General features: G+C 45.2%; 1 protein-coding gene across 1 annotated transcript in view; it reads right to left on the reverse strand.

Annotated features, from left to right (window-relative positions):
• Positions 1-3,372: 3,372 nt before the first annotated feature.
• Positions 3,373-18,507, reverse strand: part of HK2 (hexokinase 2) — a 69,379-nt gene continuing 54,244 nt past the window's right edge. The window contains exons 9-18 of the mRNA XM_027554793.1: positions 17,888-18,121; positions 16,490-16,794; positions 14,815-14,963; positions 14,438-14,557; positions 11,767-11,862; positions 10,610-10,709; positions 10,328-10,511; positions 8,884-9,039; positions 7,522-7,755; positions 3,373-5,546 (exon numbers count right to left, since the gene is read on the reverse strand). Coding sequence (XP_027410594.1) covers positions 5,402-5,546; positions 7,522-7,755; positions 8,884-9,039; positions 10,328-10,511; positions 10,610-10,709; positions 11,767-11,862; positions 14,438-14,557; positions 14,815-14,963; positions 16,490-16,794; positions 17,888-18,121 — 1,723 coding nt within the window. The 3' untranslated portion in view covers positions 3,373-5,401. The remainder of the gene's footprint in view (positions 5,547-7,521; positions 7,756-8,883; positions 9,040-10,327; positions 10,512-10,609; positions 10,710-11,766; positions 11,863-14,437; positions 14,558-14,814; positions 14,964-16,489; positions 16,795-17,887; positions 18,122-18,507) is intronic.

The following is an 18,507-nucleotide window of genomic DNA, read 5'->3' on the forward strand; positions in this document are numbered from 1 at the left end:
TGTAACCCCATGGACTGCAGCACACCAGACTTCCCTGTCCATCACCAACTCCCGGAGCTTGCTCAAACTCATGTCCATCGAGTCGGTGATGCCATCGAACCATCTCATCTTCTGTTGCCCCCTTCTCTATCTGCCTTCAATCTTTCCCAGCATCAGGGTCTTTTCTAATGAGTCAGTTCTTTGCATCAGGTGGCCAAAGTACTGGAGCTTCATTTTCAGCATCAGTCCTTCAATGAATATTCAGGACTGATTTCCTTTAGGATTGACTGGTTTGATCTCCTTTCAGTCCAAAGGAGTCTCAGGAGTCTTTTCCAACACCACAGTTCAAAAGCATCAATTCTTCAGCGCTCAGCTTTCTTTATGGTCCAACTCTCACATCCATAATGACTACTAGAAAAACCATAGCTTTGACTAGACGGACCTTTTTCAGCAAAGTGATATCTCTGCCTTTTACTATGCTGTCTAGGTTGGCCATAGCTTTTCTTCCAAGGAGCAAGCATCTTTTAATTTGATGGCTGTAGTAACCATCTGCAGTGATTTTGGAGCCCAAGAAAATAAAGTCTGTTACTGTTTCCATTGTTTCCCCATCTATTTGACATGAAGTGATGGAACCACATGCCATGACCTTAGTTTTTGAATGTTGAGCTTTAAGCCAACTTTTTCACTCTCCTCTTTCATTTTAATCAAGAGGCTCAGTTCCTCTTTGCTTTCTGCCATAAGTATGGTGTCATCTGCATATCTAAGGTTATTGATATTTCTCCTGGCAATCTTGATTCCAGCTTACGCTGTATCCAGCCCGGCGTTTCACATGATGTACTCTGCATATTAGTTAAACAAACAGGGTAACAATATACACAGCTTTGAAGTACTTCTTTCCTAATTTTGAACAGGTCCATTGTTCCATGTCTGGTTCTAACTGTTGCTTCTTGACCTGCATACAGGTTTCTCAGGAGGCGGGTAAGATGGTCTGGTATTCCCATCTCTTGAAGAATTTTCCAGTTTGTTGTAATCCAGTCAAAGGTTTTAGTATAGTCAATGAAGCAGAAGTAAATGTTTTCCTGGAATTCTCTTGCTTTTTCAATGATCAAATGGATGTTGGCAATTTGATCTCTGATTCCTCTGCCCTTTCTAAATCCAGCTTGTCCATCTGGAAGTTCTCAGTTCATGTACTGTTGAAGCCTAGCTTGGAGAATTTTGAGCATGTTAGTTATGTGAAATGAGTGCAACTGTGTGGTAGTTTGAACATTCTTTGGCATTGCCTTTCTTTGGGATTGGAATGAAAACTGAACTTTTCCAGTCCTGTGGCCACTGCTGAGTTTTCTAAATTTGCCGGCATATTTAGAGAAGCACTTAAACAGCATCATCTTTTAGGATTTGAAATAGCTCAACTGGCATTCCATCACCTCCACTAGCTTTGTTCATAGTAATGCTCCCTAAGGCCCGCTTGACTTCACATTCCAGGATATCTGGCTCTAGGTGAGGGATCACACCATTGTGATTATCTGGGTCATGAAGATCTTTTTTGTACAGTTCTTCTGTGTATTCTTGCCACCTCTTAATATTTTCTGCTTCTGTTAGGTCCATACTGTTTCTGCCGTTTATTGTACCCATTTTTGCATGAAATGTTCCCTTGGTATCTCTAACTTTCTTGAAGAGCTCTCTAGTCTTCCCATTCTATTATTTTCCTCTATTTCTTTGCATTGCTCACTTAAGAAGGCTTTCTTATCTCTCCTTGCTATTCTTTGGAACTCTGCATTCAGATGGGTCTATCTTTCCTTTTCTCCTTTGCCATTCACTTCTCTTCTTCTCTCCCCTAATTGTGAGGCCTCCTCAGACAACCACTTTGCCTTTTTGTACTTCTTTTTCTTGGGAACGTTTTGATCACTGCCTCCTGTGCCATGTTATGAACCTACATCCATAGATCTTCAGACACTCTATCAGATCTAATCTCCTGAATCTATTTGCCTCACAAGTAGGGTCAATGGGAGACACTGCATAAAATTAGAAAGAAGTCAGGTGTTTCTAACCACCTTCCACCCCAGCTCTATGGTTCTAGCTTCTGATCCAGCCATTAGGATAGAACTGGAGTTGGTTAATGTTGCTAATCTCTGGGTTGCTCCTCTACACTGTGGAACTTCTCAGCTCTACTATTACCTCTGTAACCAAGTCCCTGTGTTAAAATCTGTTTGAATTAACTGTAGTAGATTGTCTTACTGACCAGATCCTGGTAAAAGTTAGGCAGACCCCTATTTTGTTATTTTAAGTCATACAATCACAAATACCCTTAAAGATAAATCTTGGTCTCCAACTATGTCTATTTCCTCTCACAAATTTCTAGAAAAGTGTACAGAACATTGTTTTTTTAATGGACATTGCCTATTCCTCTCCTAAATGACTGCACTTTGTACTTCTTTCAATAGTATATAAGTATGCTCCTATAAGCTCACCAATTTGAAGTCAGAAATATAGCGTCTATTTTAATTTCTTTTCCTTCACCACTAGCAAGTTTGAATTTTGTGTTCTGCCTATCTCTATCATTCTGTCAGCCTTTATCTGCTCCTTCTTCAGCTATTGTCAAGCAGGGCCATGTCAATATCATCAGTGGGTATCACTAAGAACTTGTAAGAAATTTAAGAAATTGAAAGAAGTTTATTTACCAGGTTTGTATTTTGTTTATTAAGGAAAGGGTTTTAAAAGATGATAAGGAGAGGATAGAGGCAAGTTCTTTTTAGAGTTCATATAAGTAAGGGCTTTATATCTTGAATGTGAATCATATATACCTACAGAGTCTAGCCAGAGTCCCTGAGGGTTCTGCCTCATCTCAGCCAAACTGCTTTAAAACAGCAGACTGCTGCACCAGCCATGGTTTCAGTGGTGCTTGAAATCCAGGGGCTCAAACACAGCCTAGGAAAAATCATCTAGCTTCCCATTCCATTGGCACTGTGTTTCCGGAGTGAGAAATATCTGGCGTCAAGGCCAAGTGTTGGCCACATGCCTGTCAAGCAGTGAGAAATATCTGGCGTCAAGGCCAAGTGTTGGCCACATGCCTGTCAAGCACGTGTAGTCAAAACCAAAACCCTCAGCAATTACTGTAGCTACCAGGCTCTGCGGTCCATGGGATTTTCCAGGCGAGAATACTGGAGTGGGCTGCCATTTCCTTCTCCAGGGGATCTTCCCAACCCAGGGATCGAACCCGGGTCTCCTGCATTGCAGACAGATGCTTTACCCTCTGAGCCACTAGGGAAGCCCCTCAGATAGGTTAGGAAATACTAATATGCTTGAAAGATGACTGCACTCTTGAAAAGTCTCATGAATCACACATGAAATATTTGAAAAATGTTAAAATTTATTAATAATAGTTAACATCACACAGTTAATCCAACTAGTTCTTTATTGTACATGACAACATCTTCACTAGACTGAGCGCTCAAGGGTTTGAGATGATCTGCTACTGAGTACATCGCAGTCATAGATTGAGTCAATATACTTACACAGGCAAAGCAGCGTCAGCAAGGAACTATCACCTAACTGGGAACACAACCATTCAAAACACATTTTCCACCGTTCCGTTTTAGAAGCCACACACACAGCTCTACCTTTTAAAAATGTGCAATTTCATAGATGGTGCCTAATCTTTCAAGTTTAAAAGTTAAAGTTCACTTCTATTTCTTGGGCATCCCTTAGTGATACACAAATCTAGACACTGTTCTCACTACAAGTTTGATAAATGTGCAAAATTTGGGTGCTTTGAGTTGTGTCGTTCCATTTTTGTTTTGATCCTTGTATCCTACTCAACATTGTTAAAAGGCCTTCCCCTCTTTATTATGAAGTATATGGGTTAAATAAAAATATTAAAATGATTTAATATTTTAGGGCAGAAGTGGGCTCTCAGATTCAGGATTAACTGCACTATAAAAAGTAGGGTAAGGAAGGTTTTAGGTCCCTTTCCCTCTCTACCCAAGCAGTTTGAAATAAATACTTCTTGTAAAAACAGCTTAGCCTAGAAGTCTGTGGACAATACCTCTTATAGAACATTTACAAAACAAACCCAAGGTGAAATTTGCTAGAAGGGTACAAATCCACCAAACATGCTGTCCCTGAAGTTTTGTATGTTTGATTAACAGTTTGGTTTTGGTTTGCTATCAACAATTAGACCATTTTGCAAATATTTTTGGTGACTTCCTTTATCTTGTTAGAGAGGTTTAAAATACTACCAACCGCCCTAAGACTGAAGATTGCTAAGCAGTTTATTTGAAATGATTCCTGTTTCCTTTGTTAACATGTCATGTAATTTGTGCCAGAAAAGTTTCTAGACGGAGCAATCAGTTGGTGTGGTTTCTTCAGTCCACAGTCACAACCCCCTTCACGCTATCCCCAGACACCTTCCAAGTTTCTGAGTCTGCAGGGAAAGGAGGAGCTGCTTGACTGTTCGCTCACTTTAATGATGTTTTCCTTCTCTTCCTGCATATGAATGAGGTATTTCTAGTAACCGATCAGTATATCTTCATCTTCCATCCTTTTAACTACATTGATCTATTGAGACCCTGTGTATTTATAGACATAACAAATGAACATATAAATACATTACATATAAAGGATCATACAGTGTCAAGATGAAGGAGCAGATGTACTTCATGAACTAAATACATTTCAAATATAAATTAAAATGAAAATACAGTGTTTCCACTTCTGCAGGAAAAAATTTTAAAACAGACCAAAAAGTCTTCCCGCCCCCAAAGGTCCACTGCTTACTGATGACCTGTGAACCTACTCCCAGGACTCTAGGCTTTGGTTTAGCTTGATCAGACTCAGGATGCTTTGATTCCAGGAACGGCATCCACTGGAACCCACTACGCAAATGCTTATAGATGAGGTTGAGGAGGGGCTGCCACATGGCTATCCATGGACTTCCCCTCCATTGCCGCCCCTCCTCCCTGCCTGTGGGAGGATCAGGCTCAAGTCAGTGGAGACCTCTCAGCTCTCTGAGAGGAGAAATAGCACCAACCTTCAAGCTGGGGGATGCTTTCCACATAGAAATGTCATGGTCAGGCTTCAAGGTGAAGCAAACATATTTTTTATTATTGTCCCCATCCTGTAGGATTATACAGGGGCATGGAATTTGGCCAGGGGGATTACTAAAGATTAAATCCTTTTTTCGAGTTTTAAGAAAATCAATGGTAATGGTTGTGAAAAGTGTGAACAAATTGTATTTATCTCAGGAGAGCCAAGGCTTGGGAACCAAACTCTACATTGAGTAGACAGAGACAAAACCTAGTCCAATGAGGTCCTCTCTGCCAAGGAAAAGCCTAGGGGTCTGTTTCTGACACAAGGGGAATGGCATCTTATAATTTAAAGCAGGAAAGAAGGAAAACCAGAGAAAGTCCTTCCAGTTGCAGGGGCTCTACCGTTGTCCAGCCTCTCGGATGCGGCAGGCCACAGCAGTGATGAGAGCTGCCCCCTTCCCACTGCCATCTTCTGACTCCAGGAAGGATACATCACATTTTGGAGCCAAGTCCTTCACCGTCTCATGCATGACTTTGGCAAAGCTGAAAAAGTTGGGAGGAAGACAGAATAAAATATCTTAGTCACGATAGATTTGTGTCCTGAAAGATAGTGCCCTAAGAAGTGATGCTGGAAACCTAGGAATAATTGAGATGGAGAAGAGGATGATAGCTACCATCCTAGTTTAATACCATAGTATTAAATACCATAGTATTAAACACTTTGTATTGTGTTTCAGAAAACTGAGGTTTGGAGAGACTAGCAACATGCCCAAGTTCTATGTCACAGTGGGCAAGAGAAGCTAAGTGAGAAGCTAAGATTCAACTCTAGGACAAAAGCCTGAGATTATGGCCAGCTGTGTTCTTAAAAGAGCAGTCATTTATGCATGGCTTGCAGAAGTGCCTGTTCATCAGCTCTAGAGGGGAGGACCAAGTCCCATACATGTGATATTACACTTTCCAGAGATATTAACTCATATCAGAGTCATGTCTCACCCAAAATTTCATTAAAGGCAAAAGGAGCAGACTTAGGAGTGTGTTGTTGGGAGATGACAAGAATCAAAGATTCTTCCTGACATGGGACTAGAGGAAGAGACCCTTTGTCATTATCGACCCACTAGAGCAGGGTCAGGTTGCTCCTCCCCACTGGCAGCTGAGAATGGAGGTCCTAACATCAAGCCCCAGTGCTAGTGGCTGGACTTCTGTCCCACTTCCAACCCTCACTTGAGACTGAGGTTCCTGTTTTCACAATGACACTGAACATCAATAAGAGAAATTTAGAGCTTCTCAGGGTCCACTCTTTGCACGAACTGTAGACTCTAGGCAAGCTTCTCAACTTCTTGAAACAATCATGGTGACACAGATGACAAGTCAATCAATGAGTCTCTCCATCCTACCTTCCGCTGAGCAAGGGGCACAGCTCTGTTCTTTTAAGTTTTAGTTGAAGGGGTTCTATGGGAAAGGAACTGAGGTATATCCTGATTTTAAAACAATTTATTCAAAATATATGCAAGTGAGAGAAGAAAGGAGAAGAGAAATAGTGATGAGAGGACAAAAGGGGAAGAGATGGACAAAGACAGAAGAAAGAGTAAAAAGAAAAAGGACTTCAGTATTTCCATACTGAATTTGATGAGGGTGGCAAACTGCTTCTATAGAGGGCTAGACAATTGATACTTTGAGCTTTGTGGTCATATAGTCTGCTGTTAATAGCCAAAAGCAGCCATAAACAACACATAAACAAGTGGGCATGGCTGTGTTTCAATAAAAGTTTATTTACAAAAAGTTGTGGCTATAAGCTGCCAACTCCTACCCTAGACGATGGGAAAAAATGCTCCAGATTTCCCGCATACGAGAACATTGGCAGAAGCACTGTTTGAAATAGTCAAAATCTAGAAATAACTCAAATACTCATCATTAGGATAAATTATAGCTTAGTCACTCAAAGGTTACAGCCCTGAAAATTAATGAACTATGATTGCAGACTTCAGTGTTGAGGCATCTAAAAACCATACATGCAGTGTGAGAAAAACCAGTCACAAAAGAAAAGATGCCATGGGATTCCCCTTATGGTAAATTCAACATTAAGTAAAGCTGGGACTTCCCTGGTGGTCCTGTGGCTAAGACTGTGCTTCCAATGCAGGGGGCTCAGGTTCGATCCCTGGTCCAGGAACTAAGATCCCATATGCTGCTCAGTGCAGCCAAAAAAAATTAAGTAAAAATAAACACTATAGATGCATATATAAAATATGGGAGGAAAAAAGTGACAAACTTAATCACCTCAGCACTTATGGTGGGGAAAATGAAGGGTGCAACTGGGAGGAGCTCCCAGGGGGCTTCCAAGCTGGATGGTAAAACACAGACCTACTTCTAGTTATTAATCTTTAAACTATAATATATGCACTATATATACTCTTTGGAATGTCTGAAAATTTGCCATAAAATAAAGAGAAAGGAAAGCAGGCAAAGAATGAAGAGATGTGGGGAGAAAGGTGGGCAGGAAGAGTGGCGATTGGGCACTCACTGAGGATGTAGCTTGTAGAGGGTCCCGTCCACACCCACGGTCACTTTGAGGGTGTCCAGCCCACGGTTTTCTCGTATTTTGTCCACTACAGCGGCCATGCCTGCACCACAGAGCTGGGCTGCCCGTCGAGCCACCACGGTGCACACCTCCTTGACGATGATGCTGTCATCACACGTGCTCTCGAGCCCTAAGTGGTGGAGGATGGCACGGACCTGCAGCAGGGCCAGGCAGTCACTGGGGCAAGAGGAGACAGCCAGTGGTCAGTGACGTCCCAGAGGGCCTGATGGCTTGCCACTCCAGAGCCTGGCTCCTTCATCAGAAGCAGTTCTGGGGGACCTGGACTTCCAAGGGCTGGGGGTAAAAGCTACCATCCGTGAGAGGTGGTTCCATTTTTAAACTCAATTCAGGAACTAGTGCTTATCACACCGGCCCACATGGACAGGGACACAAAGAAACAGCTCCCCATGCCACTTTATCTAGGCAAGTGTATCTGCTGCTACAAAACTGATACTCAAAAGGACTGGCCATGATTCCACTTATTTGGAAATAGCAAAGACAGTGATGATGCTAATATATGACAGTTTTCAGTTGCAAAGCCCTTTCCTGTCCAATCTCTCATTGTCCACAGCCCAGCAGGATGAGCCTCAACAACAACATTAGATGCCTCTTCTACTTCTCCTCCCCCACTCTGGGTGGTCTGAATCTACCTGTGCTCTATATATAGAAGAAGAAAATAGACATGTAAACTGGAACAGTATTCTGTTTACTGGTGCAGATAACTTAGGGCTCCCTCATGTAGGCTGTCTAGTTCCTGTTTTTCAATATGCCTGAGAGTAATATTAATGACAGCATTAATTCCCAGAAGGCTCTGAAACTCAGCATTCTAATTTAGAGCAGACTTCTCTTCTCTACCATTAAACTGGGGAAGAAGGCCTCGCTTTAATGAGCCACCACAGGGTGCCACTTGATCCTGGTTGCCTATTACTGCAGCCAGTGGTTACGAAGGTCCTTCTTGCCAAGCACAGGGGGCTTCGGTGAGTTATCTTCCGCTGTGCATTCCCATTTACATTCTGTGAGCAGCTATCTTTCTTTCTACCTTTGAAATTAGTGTAGAACCAGCAATACTGCTTTGCACAGGTTCATCCAGGTCAGCATGATTTTTCACGAGAATATCATATATTTTCCCTTAAAATGCCAATTGTTCATAAAGTACTTTAAAACAGCACTATATAGAGACAAACACGTTAGCTACTAAACTGACCTTTATGTAAGCCACACCCTGATCGTACCTGAACTGTGAAAATCCCAGCTTGTCTGTCCATGAAAAGGACACATGGCCTACTCCAGGCCCTAAATTCTCACCTCTCAATCTGAGACAGGAACTTGGTTTCAAAGATTCCCCTTGTCTTGAGCCGCTCTGAGATGCGGCCACGGAAGAGCAGCCCACGCTTGGTGAAATCGATGAGGATGTTACGAACAATCTCGCCCAGGTACATGCCGCTGATCATTTTCTCAAACCTGCAATGCAAGTAATGTTCATGGAGGTTAAAAAAGAAGTGTAGGATGTGCTGATACAGACCAGCCTTCACTACATTAGAAGGTAGAGAGCATACAGATTCCCGCTAGTGGAACAGGAAATGCTATCTGACTCACTTAGGCAGGATTCCTGGCATCCACACGTACTGACTCATAGCATTCAGTAAAATGTGTCCTGAGGCCTAAGGGATTCCCTGAATTGACTCCATTTAATGGGTTCATTTTCCTTCCAAGGCTTATTCCTGACTTCTCAAGAAGGAACTCACACCAGACCCCACCCCACTTCCAGAAGAGCAGGATACTGAATCCTAATCCCTGATGTTGCTGAGAATTTAGCATGCTTTCCCTTCAACCTAATCATTTATTGTTTAAATAACTAGTGCCAGCTGAGAACTAAACTGGCCAAGAGAACTGGACGTGACTACTCAATAGTTTGAGGGTCTTCCGGCTCTGCCTAGTGCCTTTAAAAATATCAGCATTCTCGATTTCAACCAAGACTCCATCATCATTTAATCTTGTCTTACTCCAGCCTGTTTTCTTTCATTAATGTTGTCTGGCTGGTTCCTGGAGGCACTTTAGCCTGTGGCCTCTACTATAGACAAATGTTTGCAAAGGATAATCCGCAGAAGTACAGTCCCTGGTTAATCCAATTAGGAAACACTACATTCAACCTCTTCCTAATGGGACCCCACCACAACAAGGGCTTGGTGATGCTGGGGCTGCCCCCTTGTCCAGGATGACAATAGAGGATGCTATACACTGGATGGATGGAGAAAGGCTTGCTCCTATTCGCTTCCTGGTCCTACCTGCCTTGGCCCAGCAATGCTTCTTCACCCTGATGGCAACAAGTGGTTCAACTGTCTGTTTTCCCTCAAGTCCCACACCTAGGTTTTAACACTTTCTCTCACCTGTCCAGTCCTCACAGTAGGAGCTGCTTCCTACATGTATACTAACTTCTGTGCTACTCAGCAACCCCCTTTGATCTTTTCATCCCTCTAAAACCTGGGTGACCAACTCCAGTTCTCCTTGCAACATAACTGTTGTGATTTTGTTTTCCCAAATGGACTTCGAGACCATCACAGTTCAACAGGGCAAAAAGGACTTAACCCAGAACTTCCCAGATGTATCTGAGAAGAAGCCCTTTCCAAAGAAATCTCTTCTGTTAACATCTCAAGAGAATGAGCATCCTGGGATTTGCTGTTGTGGGTGTCTCATCACTGTTCAGTTCTGAGATAAACATACCAGAGCCCACATGCAGCTGGGCGCCTACCTCTGTCTGCCAGGGTTGAGGGAAAGTTCATCCACAGCTGCATCAAACTCTGTGCGCAAGTCATCGAGGCATCCGTTGTCCCCGAAGGCCCCCCACTCCATGTTGACACACATCCGCCCCTCTTCCCCTTCCACCAGCTCAACATTCCGCATCTCCTCCATGTAGCAGGCATTGCTGCCTGTGCCTGCCAATCAAGAGAGGTCAGTCAGGGCCTCCCTCAGCACCATCCCCCACCTCCCAGGCTCTGTGACCCTGCAGGGGAAAGATAGTCCAAGTCCTCACCAACAATGAGGCCGACTTCACAGTGAGGGTCTTCATAGCCACAGGTCATCATAGTCCCAACTGTATCGTTCACCACAGCAACCACATCCAGGTCAAACTCCTGAGAACAACAGCAGATCCCAATCCCCAAATGAGCTACAATATTCTCCCTCAGACACATGTAGGGGAGATTTAGATGTGTATAAAACTTATTGGTGGCTCAGAGGTTAAAGCGCCTGCCTGCAATGCAGGAGACCTGGGTTCGATCCCTGGGTTGGGAAGATCCCCTGGAGAAGGAAATGGCAACCCACTCCAGTATTCTTGCCTGGAGAATCCCATGGATGGAGGAGCCTGGTGGGCTACAGTCCATGGAGTCACAAAGAGTTGGACACGACTGAGCGACTTCACTTTCAAAGCTTATATAAAGAAAGCTGAGTGCTGAGGAATTGATGCTTTTGAACTGTGGTGTTGGAGAAGACTCTTGAGAGTCCCTTGGACTGCAAGGAGATCCAACCAGTCAATCCTAAAGGAGATCAGTCCTGAGTGTTCATTGGAAGGACTGATGCTAAAGCCGAAACTCCAATACTTCAGCCACCTCATGCAAAGAGCTGACTCATTGGAAAAGACCCTGATGCTGGGTGGGATTTGGGGCAGGAGGAGGTGACGACAGAGGATGGGATGGCTGGATGGTCGATGGACATGGGTTTGGGTAAACTCCGGGAGTTGGTGATGGACAGGGAGGCCTGGCGTGCTGCCGTTCATGGGGTCGCAAAGAGTCGGACACGACTGAGCGACTGAACTGAACTGAACTGAACTGACAGTTTATATAGCAGGGCTTATTTGCTCTGCTCAAATGTCACCTCCTCAGAAACCTTCCCTGGTTATACTATTTAAAAGAATGCGCTTCCCCAGCCCCACTCACCCTGTCCTTACCCAACTTCATTTCCTTCATAGCACAAAAGTACCTGACATTAGCTCACGGTTTGTTTATAGAATGAGAGCTTGTGGCCATTCCTGAATCCCCAGTTGCCTAGAGGAAGGCTTGACAGACCATGGACACTCACAAACTGCTGAAGGACTACAATAATTATCCCTGTGACCAGCACAACTGCACTTAACAGTTCCCCCCGCTTTTGTACACAGAGACCCCTTCAGGCCTCGTGCTCTGCCTCCCCTACCTCTCGCCGGTGGATGGCTTCCTTCAGCAGCATAACTACGTCCTCACCCTCGCAGCCAGACGCCTTGAAGCCTTTAGTCCACTTCAGGAGGATGCTCTAAAAATCACACATGGGCAGGGAGGTGGATATCAGAGAAGGACTCTTGGCTCATTCTCTAGTTGTCAACCTCACAGGTTATCAGAGGCCCTTTGAAAACCAATCATCTCACCCATAAGTTATTCTAAACCTGTCTCACCTACTAGAAGGGCCTACTGTGCAACAGGTATTGGGCTAAGCACAGCACATATGTTACACCATTTAATCCTCACAGCAACTGTGTGAAATGTCTGTCATTATCGTGCCCATTTTACAGGTAACTCTGGCCCTGGAGTAAACTGCCCAAGGCCTGCAGCTTGGAACAGAGGAGGCCCTCACCCCCAGGCTCACCAACTCCAATGCAAGGGCTCATAAGCACCACACAACTGCCCCTGCCAAGGAGCTAAGCTCTATACGCTCGTTGCCCTCACCATGAAAAACAGTTTACCTGAACATTACACAGAGGGGTCGGTTTGTGTCTCTGAATTTTCAGACTCCACTATGAAGTGAACAAGTACCCTCTGCTGAGTTACAGGGCCTTTCAGGAGCAGATATATGATGGCTTTGAATATGGGGGGCTGTTTCATATACTGCTCCCTGGTTCCCTCTGTGCTGCTTCAGTTCATCAGGGAATAGGAATCCAGGACCCCCACGCCACTCTTGAGAGGCCGGAACCCAAACAAGGGCCACGTGCTTACTATCTACCCACTGCATGGTTTTTCCAGGACTTGCTTGGTTTCTCACGGCCCAGGAGTTTAATATCACAAGTCCCACTGTGTTCGGATCCCAGGAAACTCAGAAAAACAAAGTTCAATCTCAGTAGTGACCTAGTTTACACACCTATATCCAAACCACTCTGATTTTCTTGTTTACAAATTAGCTTGACATCTCTGATGAAATTTTGTATTTGGTACTTTCAACCATTCGGAATGTTGAAATAACACTACTGTAAGTGGTCATTAAATAATACGGCATGCAGAGGCCCCAACAGCTGGGGAGAGCTGCCCGTGGCCACCAGCTAAGCCAGGCATCTTGTGGCCTCTGGGCTTCAGAACCTGCTGATTTCCTCATCAACAGACTGATCTCAGCAGAGCAGAACCCAATTTATAGACAGAACAACAGATAGAACCCAGCTTCTATGTCTCTTGTTCTTAGCTTTCACAGTTCTAGACTGAATGCTTACAGATGCTTACAGAAACTTAGAACATATGGCATAAATGAAATACAATGACCTGGAACTTTACAATTCAGGCATGAAAAGAAACAGTTGACATGTCTTGGGGCCACCAGATAAATATATAAGAATATATATGTCTATAAACATATATATACATGCTATACTTGAAAAGTATACTTGAAAAGTCTGTTAAAAATATTTCACTAGAAGAAGTATACTTGAAAAGTCTGTTAAAAATATTTCAGTAGAAGTCTAGAAGCATATAAACTGGAATTTTTTTTATCTTCCTATTAGTCACATTTTGTACATTTCTGTATTATAGAGTTTATACTTTTCTTTAAAATATTTTTCTGGTCTTACCACCAGTGTTCTCCCAAATCATTGAGATTCCTTCCAAAAAATTAGTCACTAATATGAGGCAGTGAATGACTCATGACTTAACTATTTCCCAACTGTTGAATAACTTAATTTGTTTCTAATGACTGTTATAATAAGCAATGTTTCATTAAATATCACATAAATGCTTATATACATGTTTGGTAAGTACTTTTGGTAAACTGATGCAAATGAGAAGGCTTTGAAAACCAATGCATTAATGAAAAATATACTACGTTGAGACAAAGAAGCTGGAAAAACTAAAAGCAATCCTAGACTAACACTGGACAAATGTTAACAGATGTTGGGAAATACCGGATTTGGCAGGGTTTTTACCAGGACTTCCTAACACCTGACCTGTGCTAGCAGTGCACGGGGTAAATTTAACTCGCAGAGCGAGGACTAGGAGGCATTTACAAAACTCAGCTGAGTGACATAAGGGCTGCTGCGAGCGCACCAGATCTTTATCCCCTGCTTCAGTCACCCAAGGCAAGTTGGCAGGGAATAAAAATCAAAGGCGACAATAGGGAAATATCACATCCAAACATCCAAACAGGGGATGGAGTGAAATGTCCCGAGCCCAGAACAGGGGCCACAGCTGAGCATAACTGACAGCATGGACTCATGTGTCCAGAAACTGGAATGAAATCACGGCTTAGCCACTCGCAGGCTACATGACCTGCAAGATACTTGGCCTCTCTGTAGACCTGGTTCTCCTTTCTGCAAAATGGGCACACAAACACCTACCTTATATGGTTGCTGTGAGGGTTAAATGAGGAAACCTAGCAGAGTACCTTGCACAAAATACTTTAAAAAATGTCAGTTGTTGATATTATCAGCATCATCATCGTCATCCCAAAGATTGTTACCTACTTCACTCTCACCAGCTCTGACTTGCTCATTCCCATCAAAAAGCCCTTCCCCATGACTGATCCCTAATGCCTGTCTTTTCTTCCTCTTGGTCAGCTTTCTCCCTTGCTCAAAACTCTGGCTGGTTCAGAGTTAGTAAAGCCCATGGAGAGCCCTCCAGGAAAGCACTGTTACCTCGTCCAGGCTGTTCTGCTGGCAGGGGAAGGAGAAAGTGAAACCTAGAGGCAGGGACACACCCTTCATGCCCATGTACTCCAGGAAGTCTGCAATGCACTGGACGATGTGGTCGAAGAGCTGTAAGGAGAAGTTGGGCTCTGAGCGGGGTGGTGGGTGGGCCAGGGCAGGCTGCACCCAGCAGGGCCAGAACACTGGCTCTGGGCCTTTACCCAAGAGAAAAGCCAGCTCGGGCACATCCTTAAGTAAAGGCCAGCCAGAGCCCTAGCCCACCTACTCCTCCCCAGGACCATGGGAGAAAGCAGAGAAAGCACTGTCCTCCCGGGTGAGAAGCGGGTATCTCCCGGAGTCCCCTCCCAGAGGAGCCCCTGTCTTACCTCGTCCCCTGTGCCATGCATGACCTCCTGTGGGATAGAGTAGATCTTGTTGTGCATCTCCACCCCGCGTCGCTTCCCATTCCTCACACGCACCAGCAGGACCCGGAAATTGGTACCCCCAAGGTCCAAGGCAAGGAAGTCTCCTTTCTCTGGAAAATAAGCCCAGGAAGATAATTCACTGGGGCTAAAGAGACTGACAGTCACCTTCCCCTAATGAGGAGCTCTCCCAGGAGGCCCTGGACAACCTCAGCATAATAGACAGTGGTTTAGTCACTAAGTTGTGTCTGATTCTTGCAACCCCATGAACTGTAGCCCGCCAGGCTCCTCTGTCCATGAGATTTCCCAGGCAAGAATACTGGAGTGGGTTGCCATTTCCTTCTCCATGATAGACAGTAAGCTCTACCTAATGATAAAGAAAATAACAACCCTGGGATTAGAGATTTCCTGGCTCCTTAGTGGTTCTCAAATGAATTCAAGTTGCAGGATCCCAGGAATTACAATGAGCTCCAGAACACAGGAAAGAAATGGTGATATGGTACACTCCAAAATATCCAAATATGCCACCTGTACAAAATCAAAGGCCACCTTACATGAGGTTCCAGAATAGAGAAGAGAGAAGGAACAACAGAGTCCAACTCTTTAAAGAAAACTGAAGGGAAATCTTTCTAAATGAGAAAACCCTCCTTTGTAGGACAGTCACAATGCACTGCATGCCTCAATCACAGTTTCCATGCAACCCTCAGGCAGCTGCAAGAGGGAGGCACTGCGTTCCCCTCTATAGAGGAGCGAGACCTGGCTGAACTAGGGTGCAACAATACACTGTCCCTGGTAGCACAAAGCAGCCATAAACAATATGTAAGCAAATGGGCATGGTTGTGTACTAATAAAACTTTATTTGTAAAAATAGGCAGTGGGCTAGATTTAGACCATGGACTTTAGTTTGCCAACCCCTGACCTTATATGAGCTAACCCTGGAACCAAAATTCCTAGATTTGAATCCAGCTCTACCATCTTCTAGTTGGGCTGCTGCTGCTGCTAAGTCGCTTCAGTTGTGCCCAACTCTGCGTGACCCTGTAGATGGGAGGCCACCAGGCTCCCCCATCCCTGGGATTCTCCAGGCAAGAACACTGGAGTGGGTTGCCATTTCCTTCTCCAATTCATGAAAGTGAAAAGTGAAAGTGAAGTCGCTCAGTCATGTCTGACCCTCAGCGACCCCATGGACTACAGCCTGCCAGGCTCCTCCATCCATGGGATTTTCCAGGCGAGAGTACTGGAGTGGGGTGCCATTGCATTCTCTGTCTAGTTGGGCAGGTTTCTTAATTTCCCTGTGCCTAGGTTTTGTGTAAAACATAATAGCTTATTAACAAACAAAATTAACTACTAGTGTCTGTTAACAGTTGAAGATTAAATGAATTAATACATGTGGAATGCTTAGAGAAGCGTTTGACACATAGTAAGCATTCATTTACATAATAAGCAAGTATTTACTATGATCACTGTTCAGTTTTAGCAAAGGAGTGCCTTGGTTGAGCTCACTGAACACCAGAATTTCCCAGTACTACAGCTGAAGAAACACATTCGACAATCTGACCTGAACACCTAATGCTAAGGCTAAGGGAGTCCTCTTGGAGTGACTGAGCCCTGCGGTGAGCTGGGTGGCAGCCCTTCTGAATACCTGTGCCATCAGGGGTGGCACACACGTAGGTGGGCAGCATCTTGACAGGAGCAATGGCGTGAGTCTCCTTGCTCAGACCTCGCTCCATTTCTATCTTCATCCTCCTCTTGACCTCCAGCAGCTGCTCACGGCTCAGCTTCAGAGACTCCAGGGTCTTCTGGCGGGCTCGGTGCTGATCAGCCAGCCGATAGGCCACTGCCGTCACCATGGCTGCCCCCTTGCCACTGCCATCCTCAGAGCGGAGGAAGCGGACGTCACAGTCAGGCACGAGGCGCCGCACGGTCTTGTGAAGACGCTTGGCAAAGCTGCAGTCACAGAGAGGGGTAAGAGTTGGGTGCCCACAAGTAGGGTCAGTGGTACAAATGTTTAGGGCAGTAGCTCACCACCTCAGCCCAAATGACACCCTAAACACTCTCTCCCTACTCTTTCCCAGGTTAGGGGTCACTGCATAAAAGCTCAAAATATTTAACTGCAACTACCCTGTGAAAAGAAAAGGACCCTTCTGGGAAACCACCATTTCCTGCACACACTCACAGAAGACCCCCTTCTCACAGGCCCCAGCTCCTCTGCCCAACTTATCAGCCTCAGGTGACTCTGACACCAACTACTATTCATGTTTCATCAATTCAGCAGATGCTCCCTAGGAAAGACCCAAAAACAGAAACGTCAAAATGCTCTTCTAGACTTCGGCCTCTCTTTGGCTGCTTTCTGCCAAGAACCCCAGAGGTGTCTGAACAGCTAAGGATTTGTGTGGTGGCTGCTTGGAGCCACCATCTCCAAGGCCTTAATACTCCAAGTGTGGCCCATGGGCCAGCAGCATCCCTGGGTGCTATCAGAGACACAGGATCTCAGGCTGAACCCAAACCTTCTGAACCAGAATCTGCCTCTTAACTAGATCCTCTAGTCATCTGTGTGTACTTTAAAGTTTCTGAAGCACTGGGCCAGGAGCCTAGGACATGGAAGAGCTGAGACCCTCCGCATTCCCCTTCAGTTAATGCAGGGCCATTGACCTGGTGTTCTTATTAGGTGAAAATGATGAGCTAAGTGGGTACCATAGAAAAAAATATCTTTCAAGTCCCAACTGAAATTTGAATATTTAAGCACTTATGACTAAGGGATCAAAACATAGAAGGCAGGGCAGGATTAATTCAATACCTAGGTGAGCCAGAGAAACTGGAACTAAGAAAGTACAAAAAAAGAGCCCCCAAAAACCAGGAGAGCTCCGAGGAAAGCCTCCACCCATGCTGAGGTCAGTACACTTTCAGCTCCCACTTGCCCAGTGGGGAGCTTTCATTCCACAAAGAACCTGGACGCCATGGCCCATCTCCACCACCCTCACAGTGCAACCCTGAGTTCCTGCGGAGTCAGGCCTCTCAGAGGGCCCGCGTGCTGACTCACTGGGGGTGCTTCTTGTAGACTGAGCCGTCGACCCCGACAGTGGAGCGCAGCCGGTCCACGCCTTTGTTCTCCTTGATGCGCCACAGCACGGCTGCCAGCGTGGCCGCGCACAGGCTGGCTGAGCGTGTGGACACGATCTGGCAGACCCGATGAGTGGCCACACAGTCCTCATGTGTTGGGTCCAGACCCAGCCGCACCAGGATCTCACGGGCCTTCTGGATGCCATCCTTCTCCCTGGGGATCAGAAACAGTGTGTGAGCAGGCATCTACTCACCGTGGCCGGTGGGAGGGAAGATGTGTGCCCACAGAGAAAGCCCTCAGCCCCGGCAAATGCCACGTCCCAGGGAAGGCAGACACCCGCCTCACTGTTCTGCCCATCTATGGAACAAGGAGGCAAAGAAAGCACAAGCTGACGTCTTCTTTCCCCTCTGCCACCCCCAACACATGCAGTACTTCAGGTGCCCCTGTTTCCCCAGTGAGAACAACCAAGTTTCCTTATGCACACACTATGGGAGGACAAGGCCCTGTTCCTGGGGCTTTACACACCAAGTTGTGTGTGTATCACCAGTTTGCTTGTCTCAGGATAGTGGGAATGTTGTCCCTGCCACCAACTCTCTCTG

Source organism: Bos indicus x Bos taurus, chromosome 11 (genome assembly GCF_003369695.1).
Source record: "Bos indicus x Bos taurus breed Angus x Brahman F1 hybrid chromosome 11, Bos_hybrid_MaternalHap_v2.0, whole genome shotgun sequence".
NCBI classification, from domain to species: domain Eukaryota; kingdom Metazoa; phylum Chordata; class Mammalia; order Artiodactyla; family Bovidae; genus Bos; species Bos indicus x Bos taurus.